The sequence below is a fragment of the Crotalus tigris genome, unplaced genomic scaffold (genome assembly GCF_016545835.1).
Source record: "Crotalus tigris isolate CLP2741 ecotype Arizona unplaced genomic scaffold, ASM1654583v1 scf7180000018354.2857554, whole genome shotgun sequence".
NCBI classification, from domain to species: domain Eukaryota; kingdom Metazoa; phylum Chordata; class Lepidosauria; order Squamata; family Viperidae; genus Crotalus; species Crotalus tigris.
Genome location: NW_024096961.1, coordinates 1,669,810 through 1,683,874, shown reverse-complemented (window position 1 = coordinate 1,683,874; position 14,065 = coordinate 1,669,810). Strand labels below are relative to the sequence as shown.

At 37.8% G+C, this 14,065-nt stretch overlaps 1 protein-coding gene across 3 annotated transcripts in view; it reads left to right on the top strand.

Annotated features, from left to right (window-relative positions):
* Positions 1-14,065, top strand: part of OSBPL5 (oxysterol binding protein like 5) — a 154,787-nt gene that overhangs the window by 107,766 nt on the left and 32,956 nt on the right. For all 3 annotated transcript variants that reach the window (XM_039350764.1, XM_039350765.1, XM_039350766.1), the window contains exon 7: positions 11,826-11,910. In XM_039350764.1, coding sequence (XP_039206698.1) covers positions 11,826-11,910 — 85 coding nt within the window. The remainder of the gene's footprint in view (positions 1-11,825; positions 11,911-14,065) is intronic.

Below are 14,065 nucleotides of genomic sequence, written 5' to 3'. Positions count from 1 at the left end.
TAGGATGCAAGTAAATATGATTTGTGTCCAGAGTGTGATTAATGAGAGAGGCCTTGCCAGCTCTGGGGAGGTGTGGAAATTAATATGTGCCTTAGTCTTCCAGAGGAGTGTCCCTGAAGCACACACTCTTGCATGGGGCACATTGATAAAAGTAATAACTCAGCAGGCTGGCAGCAGAGACCCTCTGAGGAGGATTTTCACTTTAAATTAATGTGGCGCTGCTCATTCAGGCTCCAGAGATTTTCTGTGAACAGAAGATCTTTGGCTTCATAGCACTGTGCAGTTTTTCTCACTAGAGATCTGTCAGAGTGGAATAGCAACCCTCCAGATGAAATTCTTCTGACTGACCCCCCCCTCCTGCCCCTCCCCAAAATAGTACCTTTCATGTCAAAGCCGTTAGAAAATGAACTTCATCGGTAAATTTTAACTCTTAGATTAAAATGAAAATCATACTGTTACTGTTTATGTAGGAGTATTAAATTCTATAATGCCACTGTTCTCAAACGATTCCTGTATTTTTTTGTTTGAAATTACTGAGTACAACCTCAGATAGGGAGAAGGAGAACTACACATGTTTTGAATTGCTGTATAGATTGAGACTCCTTAAGTGTCCTTATGAGCTATTGGTTAGTATTTGGATGATCACTGACAATGATGGAACATTAACTTTATAAGGATCTTGGTAATGCCACTCCCTGCATTTGTGTATCGGTAGTCCTCACTTAATAACAATAAATGAAACTGGCAACTCTGTCAGTAAGTGATGCAGTCATTAAGTGAAACATCATATAACTACTCCACTTAGTGATGGCATTCGCAGTTGCTTTTGCTGATTGAATCCCATGTGGTCATCAGGCGAGGACCTACCTGGATCCAAGTCAGTTTTGGAAAAAGCTTCATCTCAACTCTTTTTATCTACTTCTTTTTCCTTCATCACTGCCTTCTTTTTATATATAAATATTTTATTAATTTTCTAGTTTTACAGTAATAAGTACTTAATAAACAATGTGTTGTCCTGGGTCTATTAGTAATTCAGTGGTACATATTAACTTCTTCAATCTAGGCTCAATGTTACATCATCCAATGCTTCCTCTCTTCTTCTGGTAGTACATATTTTTCCACATTAGGCAACTACAATTCTTATTGTTGTCAATACATATACAATTGAATATCAACATCTTTGTTACATTTTCCTAATAATATCAATAATGTCAGTTTAAAATACCTTTTCTAACCAAAATATATCTTAATTGCATATGCACTTAATATCCATTTGTTCAATTAATATCCTGTTTTTTCCGCTTTTTTTTTAAATTTTAATTTTCCATCAGTGTTCAAAATGTCTCTATCACTTATAATTTCTCATAATAAGTTATATTTGGGTAACCAAAAGCTTCCCTTATTCAAACCCTTTTAGCATTTTCATATTTCCCTTCTCATACCAAAATATAATATTCTAGTTACAAATCCTATTTCTATTTCTAACAATTATCGATTCTCAGCCATGTTCAAACATCTGATTAATAGTATAATATCAAAACCTCTATTTTCTTCAGTCTTAACTAGCTTTCTTCCTTTGCAACTAACTCAATGCATTTGAATCATCAAGTAAATCTTCCTCTATTTTTGTGTATATTGTTTGGAATAAGAAAGACAATCACTGCCTTTTTGACTGCTGGTGTACCTGCTGATGGGTACCCGCTGCCCCTGCAACCCAGCCCCGCCCACTGCTGTTACTGTGCCACCATACCATGCACTAGTGTTGTACTAGCCGGGGCCTACTTTTATCCCGGGGCCTTTTCTCAGACACCAGCTGGGGCTTCTCTTGTGTGTTCCGCCCAGGATCTCCATTTGCAGAAGAAGGATGTGACTGGCATATAAAAGAAGGCCCCCGATTATGCTGGCATGAAAGAAGGCTGTGGCTGGTACTGTAGTGGCGTAAAGCGTGGTGGGCACAGCAGTGGTGGTGGATACGGCCAGTGGCAGCTGGCAATAGCAGGAAGGCCAGTGGCCAAAAGGCAGTCATAAATGTGGATATGCGCAATTTTGTTCACATAACCGCAGTGGTGCTGCAATGGTTGGAACTTTAAGGACTAGTCTTAAGTCCCTTTTTTGAGCACTATTGTAACATTGACTGGTCACTGAATGAATGGATGTTAAGCAAAGACTAATTTGAGGAAGAAGCTCTTAACATTACTCCAGTGTCTCCCTTCATTTTTGTTATCCTCAATAAGCTGTTGCTAATTATATCATTTCAGTGATTGAACAAATCATTTTTAAACTCATTTGGTTCGTTTTGGAAGGATATATTGCTTGAATTTGCTTTTTGTTTTCAGAAATGTTCTATTTTTAAAGGAAGCTGGAAGGGCCAACCTAGTCACAAATTCCTATTTGTTATTCCTGTGTTTATCCCATTCATGTAAAGAGCGAGGGATGCTGGGAAGGGCACTCTTGTTTTTCAAATCAAAAGGGATGTGTAAGAGAGAGGAACTGAACATAGAATTTACCTGCTTTCCATAGGAATCCAGAAACTAAGCTACACTATTAGGGAGTTAGTCTTCTACTTAAAGGTTTCCAGTGGGAAAGAGCTCACCCAAGGTGTTCCTCAAGCTCAGCAACTTGTAAGATACATGGACTTCAATTCCCAAGTTTCCCAGCCATGCATGCATTCTGGGAGCTGAAGTCTGCACATCTGGTCTAAATGATGGTTTGCAGCAGTTGGTTAGAGCTGGGCTTGGAGAAAGGTACATAAGGAGCTGAAGCAGGTTCAGAAGATTCAGTTCCTGCCTTGGGTTCTTTTAGATTAGGCATCCCCTGCTCTTCTATATAGTATCTGAATGATGTGGTTTCCCCCATTCAGCTTTAATCCTTCTGATTCAAAGCATAGGCTTTGCCCTATAGTTTATAAATTATCCACATGAACAAAATTATATGATAGGGGTTTTATATTCTCTTTCCTGCAGATCCAGTCAACTATTATTGACATTTTACTCTTGTTTTTCTTTAAGGAAAATGTTATATTTTGATATGAATTGATTGATGAAATGATTTATTTGCCATATATAGACACCTTTGCAAAACAAGGCAGGGCAGCATACAATTAAAAACAGACCCACCACATCTAAAAACCAGATTGCCATGAAATGCATTAAAATATTTTGACCTGTCATGCAAGTTTGAAACAGAGGCTAAATTGAAGAGATAATGACTGAACTTGTAAATTGCACTATCAAAATATTGAGTAAGCCACAGTTTTTAGAGTTCCACATCCTAAACTATGAATTGTAGTTTGCTAACCACATTGGCAAAGTTTACATAAGCAAAACACATTGTATACATATAATTTGTGAGTTATATAAAGCTGTGTTTGATCCAGGCCTTATTAGTCCAAATCTAAGAGTTTGTTGTTTGCCATACGCTATAAAACCCAACTGGGCTCCAAGATCACCTCAGATGGGGACTGCAGCCAAGAAATTAAAAGACGCTTGCTCCTGGGGAGGAAAGCTATGGCAAATCTAGACAGCATACTAAAAAGCAGAGACATCACCCTGCCAACAAAAGTGCGTATAGTCCAGGCCATGGTTTTTCCAGTTGCAATGTATGGCTGTGAAAGTTGGACCATAAGAAAGGCTGAGCGCCAAAGAATTGAGGCCTTTGAACTATGGTGCTGGAGAAGAATCCTGCGAGTCCCTTGGACTGCAAGGCATTCAAACCGGTCAGTCCTAGAAGAGATCAACCCCAACTGCTCTTTAGAAGGCCAGATCCTGAAGTTGAAACTCAAATACTTTGGCCACCTAATGAGAAGGAAGGACTCACTGGAGAAGGGCCTGATGCTGGGAAAGATTGAGAGCAATAGAAGAAGGGGACGACAGAGAATGAGATGGCTGTATGGACTCACTGAAGCAGTAGGTGTGAACTTAAATGGACTCCAGAAGATGGTAGAGGACAGGAAGACCTGGAGGAGCATTGTCCATGGGGTCGCAATGGGTCGGACACGACTTCACAATTAACAACAACAACAACAATAAAACCCAATCAAATGAAGATCTTGATTTTGCAGTTTGTGGATGGAAGGGTGAGGCACCAAATATGGTAATACAGGAAACAATTGATGGGGAAATGATCAGAATTGCTGAAGCTGTATATTTTCCGACCTACTTTTTAATGACATTTCTGGCAGAGAATGGTTGCATTATGTATTTGCCCTCCCCAGCAAAGGTCAGGCAGGTGTGGGCGTGTGTGTGTACTGTCTTTCACTGGATGGTTTTGTGAAAGAAAGTAAAGCTATCTCTATGGTAACATAAGAGATAATTTGAACAAGAGTTGCAAAGTTCATCCCTCAACAGTATAATGGCTTGTAATGCTACTGCTGACATTAATAAGATCTGACAGCTTGCCTTGTGATTTTCCTCTTTCCCTAGTTATAACGTAGGAGCTGAGCGTAGGAAACATTCAGTGCTCTCTTGATATGATTTTTTTTAAAGGAATGTGGCAGGGGAAGAAGGATGCTGACATTTTAACAATTAGATAAATAAGGGCTTGAAGGCAATAGTTAGAATGAATTTATCTGTTAAATGCATGAACAATCAAGTACAATAAGCTATTGTAGATTCTAACCTATTCAGCTGCTTGAAGAACCTAGGTATAAGTCTTACTAAACTCAGTGGAATTTGCTTGGAGTTAAAAATGAGTAATCTGAACTGTTCATGATGTTATAGAGAACAATCCTTTCATTCGTTATCTTTGATGGTGGCTGGTGATGATTGAAGTCATTTGGAGTCTAAAACATCTGGAGAAGACTAGATTACCTGTCCCGTCATATCCCAGTTCCTCCATGAAATTGCTAGCAGCATTCCAGCTGTAGTAGTTGGGTAAGGATTTGGCTAGTGTACTGTATGTGAGTTCTTTTTTACTATTGTAGAGTACAGGAATGTCAAGCCCAGTGCAGGTAGCCAAGATCATTGAAGGGGAGTCAAGAACAGATTCTAGTAAGGATAATTTGGGGTAAATACAGAATTTGGGAAACTGTAAGAGGAATTTCCCACCTTGCTTTATAGTCAGTTAATTAAGGGAGAAGCTTGGTGAGTGAATTTGAACACTTTTCCCCAGATTTTTTAGCACCTGGACTAAGTTGCCAGCCATTGGCTGACTCATCCTCTGTCTCTTGATTGTTGATGTCTACTCTCCCTTCTATTCCTTTCTCGGCTTCTCCACAATCTCTCACCAGGACAAATGCCAAATAGCACGATTTATGAAATTAAGAAAATTTGCCTTGAAGGATAGTTAAAAGGCAAGTAGTAAGATGGAATATTGGCTTCCCCAAGTTAGAATTTGCTGCAAGGAATCCTGTACGTAGACAGATAGCAGAATTGCATTTCTGTCATGTGCCATAAATACATGAGTGAATGAGAGAGTACAGCATTGTTTCCTGAAGGCAGAAGCTAGAGAGAGAAATTCCAAATAAATTAGTGTTACATTAAAAAGAGAGTGAGCTGATTATTTTAAACTCAGATACAAGATTATGCATAACAGCAAGGAGTCTTTTTAGATAAGATCTATAGATTATCATCCTGCATTAAACCAGGGATGGTCCAGATGATGAATGATAGTTCGCATGGTCTTTTACCATTGGTCATATTGGTTGTCTGTCATGAATTCAGCCATCTTTGGAAAGCCACCTATATTAATCCTTGTTTTAAACAAAATACTAATAATCTTTGGGATTAAAACATAGATCTGCTGCATTCATATATCACAATAAACCTTAGTGTAATTAAAGATGTGGGAGTCCATGAACTCTTGTGCAATTCAGTGACTTTGAGTGACACTCTATCAGCCCAACCCACTTCACATTGTTTTAGGGAAAATGAGGAAGACAACATATTTATGCTGCCTTGAATCATAGGAAATAGAGATGAGATATAAATCTGTCTGGTTTAAATTTATTGCAGTTGTCTCTAAAATACCTGTTTTATAAGACAAGAATTTATCTAATTTTGAAATGAAGCCTGATGCTTATCCGGCTTTTCTTCTTAGCCACTGGATGAACAAAAAATTTTCAAACCATGTTAATGGGATTGTGTGGGAATCTGAATGTTGCCATAATGAAACATTGACTGTATGTTTACTGCTTGGTGGGCTTTCCCCTTTGGAGTGAATGATAGGCATGCTTTTCTATTATATGGTTTTCAATTCTATTGGGTCTCTCATCAGCAAGAGGAAAAAGAAGGGAATAAACAAACTTCTGAGGAAGAGAAGAGAAAAAATTATGGATGGCTGAATTTATAGGGCTGTAAAGGTGTATAAATTGGGGGGGAAGGTGTATAAATTGGGCATGCACACACACAGCTACGTAAATTGAGGGGGAAGTCACCTTCAAAATAAAATCAATGCAGTTGTATTATATATATGGCATACACTTACTTACATTTGATTAATAATTTCCAATTGACCTCAAGTGGGCTGGACAGGGACAACCAAAGGGATGGATGTGGTTGAGAGGCTGCCCAGGTCTGATCTAGGCCAGGATAACTGATCTGCTGGGGTGCATCTTTCTCCTGTGCTCCAATGAACAATGGTTGAATAGACTCATCTGAACCTCTTAGATTCTTTGGGGCTTAGAATAATTCTGCCGTACCAGATTTCTGTTTATAATACAATCTTGTATTTAATTTATCACAAGAAACATAAAGAACATTTGGATGTATTTGGAACAATTTGAAACATATTTTTATGGACAGTTAGGCTTATCACTTGAAACCATTCATTAAAATCTCTATTGTTGTAGTGAAACAGAACAAAAGAAGGTGGATTTTAAAACTGGCATATTCCGTAGTTTCAAAATAGGAAACTACATTCCAGCGCCAGTATTAGCATGGATTTAAGATCACCTCCAGCCTAACTATATTTTCACATTGTGTATCCTGTAAAGCTGATTTCAATTAATCTATCCATGAAGTGGCAGAAGAATGAGGAAAGTCTGGATCCTAAAGGGTTACCATGATAACTACTCAATGTCCTTCTACATTATGTATTAACTAAAAATAACCAGTGCAGCAGTTTTTATGAGTTCAAGTTATGATCAGATAAAAACATCCAAGGATCCTTCAAACTACTGCAAAGTTAATGGTTATACACAATCCTTTCTAGTCTTCAGAATCAGAGCTCTTATGTTGAGTATTCTTCAGAAACTCTTGATAATTTTCAAATAATCAAGGGGAAATACTGCAAAAATAATTGGACGTGTTTCTTCGTTGCACAGTTTTTCTGACCTCATGTGGTTCTCGTTATCTTCAACTGAATACTTTCATTGTTCAGTAGGTGTTTGCTTACATTATGTACATTAATTAAAAGTGTACTTTTAAAGAACCCTGATATATTGTAGGTGAAAAATGGGTCTAATGACACGAGAGGTTTAAGAATTGTTCCCTGCTGTTGGACAGTTGATTGCCTGCATGCCGATCCATCTTGAAAAATCATCAGTATAAAAGATAGAAAATATTACAATGAGTGATGTATACACAAAGTTGCTGAGAACCCAAGTCTCCTACCTGCCTCTTTCTTGCATGTTTATTTATGCACACTTGTTTTTATTGCATCCCATCCTTGAACCCTGAATTGCCAGGCAAAATGCCACATTCATTCAGTTATTCGGAAAGCTTTTTGACAGAATGACCTAAAATGTTCATATAAGTATGTGAACATCCTTGAAAGGATGAAAGGCATGTATCCTAAATTTAGATACAAGTAGTCCTTAGTTAACAACAGTAATTGTGACTGGAATTTTCATTACTAAACAATGTAGTCATAAAGTGTAACATGGAAGGCATAGAAGTTCCAATATAGGTAGTCCCTGACTTATGACCACACCTGGAAGTGGAATTTTGGTCACTAAGTGACAACGTCAGTAAATGAGTCATGTGACTGGACCCAATTTTTTTACAACCATTTTAAGATGGTTATATTAACAAATCACATGGTCATTAAGTGAATCACATTATTGTTAAGTGAATCCAGCTCCCCCAATTGACTTTACATGTTGGAAGCTGGCTAGGAAAGTCACAAATTATGATTACATGCAACCAGAGTATTCCTGAGCCAGTTGCCAAGCCCAGATTACGATCATGTGACTACAGGGATAATGCTACAGTCATAACTTTGGGAATAGGTTGTAAGCCTTTTTTTTATAAAACTTTTATTAATTTTTAAGAATTATAGTTTTTAGTGCTTAGTAAACATGTTGTCTGGGTTCAAATATTTAACATTAGCTTCTTCAATATAAATCTGTTCAATACTACACAATCCAGTATTTTTTCCCCGATCCTCCTTTTTTCTCCATATTTTTTCCATTTTCACCTCAATATACAGTTACAATTTTTGGTACTGTTAATGTATACAGAGTTAAATATAAACATCTTCATCATATTTTACTAATATCATACAAATAACAATCATATCAATTCATAAATCAATAATGTCAATTCATTAATCAATATCCTGTTTTTCCTGCTCTTATTAAGATTTGATTTCCCATCAGTATTTGAAATATCTTTATCAGTTATGATTTTCTCAATATTAATTACATTTATATAGCTAAAAGTTTTATTCATATCAATCCTTCTCTTATCTTCATATTTCCCATATCAAAAAAAAGAGAAAAAAATGCTATCTTAGTTCTAAATCTTATCTTTCATTATAAAAGTCTAATTATATCTAAGGGTCATCCATTCTTTTAATCATATTCAAACAAGTATTTAAACATATAATGTCCCCTCTAAAAGGTCAAATCTTCTGTTTTTTTAAATCTGACTCTCGCTTTCTTTCTTTGCCAAGTAGCTTCCAAGCCAGGGCAATTAGATTGCTCAGGAAGTTTCTTTCTATTTTCATAAAAATTGCTTGGCATGAGGAGGACAATTTAGGTAGGGTATTTTTGGGGGAAATTCCACCCATTTATATTTCTTAAACAACTCTCAGTTCCTTTCTCTCTCTATTTCTCTTTTCATTCCCTGTCTCCCAAGTTGTGACATTTCCTCTAACAGCTCTGTATTTCATTTTTTTAAATCTTCCTCCTTGCCATCAGATATATTTTGCAGACCTAGGAGGTAAAAGGTCTTTTGCATTTTCATTGTTATAGCTAAGTCTTGCAGTATTTATTTGTATATAGTTGTTTATATTTCCCTTCTTTTATCTCTTCCATCTCTAAATCCATTTCCTCTGTTTCATCTTCTGATTATTTGTTCATACTTCATAGTCGTTATCTGGGAACTTTCTAGTTATAGATTTAATTTGGAGATTTGCTCATTTATATTGTCTAAATTGTTCTTAGTCTCATTATGATTTCTTTTTATGCCTTCTTTGCATTCAACAATTGTTTGGTGAATTAGTTGTAGCATAGAATATATTTCTTTCTGAAAGGTGTTTGTTTTTTCTTGAGGCATCGTTCCTGGATATCCTCTAGTACAGTGGTTCTCAACCTTTTTAATGCCGTGACCCCCCAACCGGTCGTAAGTCGAGGACTACTCAACCGGTCGTAAGTTGAGGACTACTCAACTGGTGCAGCACCGTTTACAGAATGGGACTTTTGGCGGGCTCAGCAGGGCAGAGACAGTTTGGACAATTCCTATTGGCTTTGGAAAGCCAATAGAATTAGACTCTATTCAAGAGAGTCTATTCTATTGGCTTTCAAAAGCCAATAGAATAAAAGGGAGTAGCACAGCTAAGGAAAAGGGGGGGAAAATGGTGGACTGCATTGTTTGGCGACCCCCGTGAAATGGTTGTTCGACCCCAAATGGGGTCCCGACCCACAGGTTGAGAACCACTGCTCTAGTATCACCAGTTTCAGTGAGAGTAGATCAAAGTTTCCTCTAGTTTTCTGGTCTTTATGCGTTATCCTTTATAATCCAATAGATTCCAAAGTATAAGTTCAGTCCTGAAAGCAATATTTTATAGTGATCCTTTGTTTCATGTATCCAAAAATTGACAATCATGCAAGGTTGTAATCCACAGTGTTTGAAATGATTCAAAATGTTCAACCTCTCTGAAAACAGCTCAAAAGTGTCTCCCAGCCAGGCGTAGTCCAAGATCAAATTTTTCTCTCCCACTAGCTCTTGAAGTTAAAAGTCCAAGCTCAGTAGGTACTTGTAATCCAAGAAGGTCAGGATGATAAGTATGCCAAAATATTTTTCTTCATTGCCAGCTGCTCTCCCGAGCTAGGAATCAACCAAGCAGCTAGGATTATAGTGTTATACACAAATCCACCACTAGATGTCATTCAAAGTCCATTTTCCACTCTTAAAACAAAGGGTTGCTTTCTTATATTTCTCCTCAGTGTTTTTTTTCCCAAAGAGAAAATCTTAACAGTTATCTCAGTTCTCAAATTTATCAAAATTGTAGCTTTATGTTACTTCCATTTTAGTATTGTATGTTTCTGTCCCTCATAAAATTAAAATGCTGCTTCCATTTACATTCAGAAGTTTTTAGCTTCTTGGGAGACTTTCCCAGGAAATTCAGTTGTAAAGTAGTAAAGAAAGGATCAATATTCTCATCCAGTTCCAAACATGCTGTTTACAAAATGTTAATTGGTGCTTTTTCTTCTTCAATTGTCAGCAGCTAATGGCCGGCCACAGGAATGTACGGTCTTTCCCCTGCTGGTTTGGAGGGCTTTCCTTGGATTGAACGAAAAGACTGCTGTCTCTCTGTAATCAACAAGGCACTCCTCCTTTTTTATCGCCTCTGCAGGGCGATTTTAGGCCCTTTTTAGGGCCCCCAGCAGGGTGAAATTGGCCGCAGAAGGCAGAGCCCTGCCTTCCTGCGTCCTGTCTCACTGCGACGCAAACCAGAAGTCATGTAAATCATTTTTCTGATAGCCTTTATAACTTTGAACCATCATTAAATGAACTATTATAAGTGAAAAAGTACTTGTACTTTCAGTTGCTATTATTAAGCAAATTACTGCAGGTTGTTAAATGTAGATGTGTGGTTACAATTTATGATTTCTTTGACTTTGGTTGCCAGAAACTGTGAAGGTCACAAATGGCAATCATGTGTCTAGGGCAGAGCTCCCCCACCTTTTGGCTTTGCAGACTGGCTGGGGTGTGGGAAAGAGGGATGGTTCCACATGAACACGTACATGCCACTCGTGCAAATGGAGTACACACAGTCCCCCGCCCTTCATGTAAGTGGGGATACATGAGGTGAGCCGTGGCCTGTGAGTTGGGGACCTGGTCTGGGGCATTCTTCAATGTTGTAATCAGAAGTCAGGTGCTAGGACATCCAGATCACAATCACGTGAAATGTATGTTCACGCAAGGTATGTGACTTGCACTGAAGAGGCTTTATGAATATCTGCTGCTATAGGTTTGTATGTGTTGCAAAAGGGAATGGGCATTTACATTTAAAACTATTTTTATCTTTGTATAGAGACATGAGCAGCTGGTTCCATATACTATTATATAAAAATAGTTAAATTTGGATATATTGCAGTGATACGAGTATATGCAAAGCAAGGATCTAATCCTACTGTACTGATTGATCATTTCCCAATAAGATCTTAGTCACTGCTCCATTTTAAATATAATAGGCATGTCTGACAATATACTAATTATCAATTTTAAAAAATAGCAACCATTTTTCCCAGATGTTGGAATTGGTCTGTTTCAGTTATTTTAAACTTGTTGTCCCAGCTAACAGACAAAAGATGATTGTATAATTTTCACTTGCTTGAAACTGAAAAACAAAAACATTGCAAATGCCAACTAAAGAACATAACATTGAAATACAGTTTTCATGATAAAGAAAGTTTCTTTTCATTTCACAAATTGTTCCAGGGTCCAAAGGGAGAAAATGTAGGATCAATCACTCAGCCTCTTCCAAGCAGCTACTTGATCTTCAGGGCAGCTTCTGAATCAGATGGTGAGTTTTATTCTTTCTTTGTTGCCTGGCATAATTTATCACCTTCCCACAACCCATGAAAGATTTTCAGTTACATCAAAATCTCCAAGATATGCAAGCAGTTGTAATTTTGAAAGATGAATAAAATTAATAACCTTCTTGTAAGTAGATTACACTGGGATGCAAAGGACTTCTAGGTTGCAACAGACACAAGCTTTGTGTTGTCTAAGTTGGAAGATGGGTGAATGCAGCTGAAGTGCATTTTACATGTACATCTAAAACAGGAAAAAGAACCAGCCACATTCTGTTACCATTTCCCACCCTTCATTCCACTTCACTGGCTGCCCATCATAGAGAACAGAAAATGTTAATATTTGCTGTGCCATAAATATCAGATTTTATGATTCCTTATTACAAAGGGAGATTTTGTTAACCCACAATTTACTATCATTGTGCATCATATGCAAACCGTAATTCTTTTCTTTGCCAGTATAAGTTCTTTCATAAGTTCTTTTCAGTGAGAGCATGGATCTATTCAAGTGTTTTTCCCTATATTGTGACATTTATTTTGATTTATGCGATACGCTTTTAGCTAGTCAGTGTTAAAGTGACACTAATACCCTGCAATATATATTTTTCCTCTGCCTTTTTTACAATTGTTATTCAGAGAGATCATGGTTTCATTGTACTGCTAAACAGCAAGGTGTTTCAAAATGCAAAGGAATGGAAGTTCAAGTATATGAACTAATTGTTTTGTTTTTAAATTTGATTATTGTGTATAACCACAAACATTTAAAAAGGCTGAATTTGGAGGAGACAGCCAGTGAATGATAAGATGGCCACAAACAACTTCTACGTCTTGTACAATTAACAAATATTTATTTAGTAAATAAATATCTATTTTATTTTAGATTCGTGTTCATGCATTAAATACAGTGGTTTTTTTTCAATTTATTTAGTTTCAGCATGAACTGTGTTTTAGAAAAATATTGTCCTTGCTCTGATTCACGTGAAGGAGGTAATAGTAATAGTAGTAAAGTTGGAAGGGACCTTGGAGGTCATCTAGTCCAACCCCCTGCTCGGGCAGGAAACCCTACACCATTTCGGACAAATGGCTGTCCAGTCTCTTCTTAAAAACTTCCAGTGTTGGAGCATTTACTGCTTCTGGAGGCAAGCTGTTCCACTGATTAATTGTTCTCACTGTCAGTAAGTTTCTCCTTAGTTCTAGGTTGCTTCTCTCCTTGATTAGTTTCCACCCGTTGCTTCTTGTCCTGCCTTCAGGTGCTTTGGAAAATAGCTTAATTCCCTCTTCTTTATGGCAGCCCCTGAGATATGGAATACTGCTATCATGTCCCCCCTTGTCCTTCTCTTCGTTAAACTAGACATACCCAATTCTAGCAACCGTTCCTTATATGTTTTAGCCTCCAGTCCCCTAATCATCTTTGTTGCTCTTCTCTGTACTCTTTCTAGAGTCTCAACATCTTTTTTACATCGTGGTGACCAAAACTGGATGCAGTATTCCAAGTGTGGCCTTACCAAGGCATTGAAGAGTGGTATTAATACTTCACGTGATCTTGATTCTATCCCTCTGTTAATGCAGCCTAGCACTGTGTTGGCCTTTTTGGCAGCTGCAGCACACTGCTGGCTCATATTTAAGTGATTGTCTACTAGGACTCCGAGGTCCCTCTCACAGTTACTACTATTGAGCATGGTGCCACCTATGCTGTACTTGTGCATTTGGTTTTTCTTGCCTAAATGTAGAACCTTGCTTTTTTCACCATTGAATTTCATTTTGTTAGTTAGTGCCCAGTGTTCAAGTCTGTCCAGATCCTTCTGTATCTTAAGCCTGTCTTCTGGAGTGTTGGCTATTCCTGCCAGCTTGGTGTCGTCTGCAAATTTGATGAGTTCCCCATCTATCCCTTCATCCAAATCGTTGATGAAGATGTTGAAGAGTACTGGGCCCAGAACAGAGCCCTGGGGCACCCCACTACACACTTCCCTCCATATAGATGCAGTTCCATTGAGGACCACTCGCTGAGTACGGCCGGTCAGCCAGCTACGGATCCATCTGGTGGTGGTTCTGTCTACCCCACATTTTTCTATCTTGTCAAGTAGTAGGTTGTGATCTACTTTATCAAATGCCTTACTGAAGTCCAAGTAAATTATGTCCACAGCA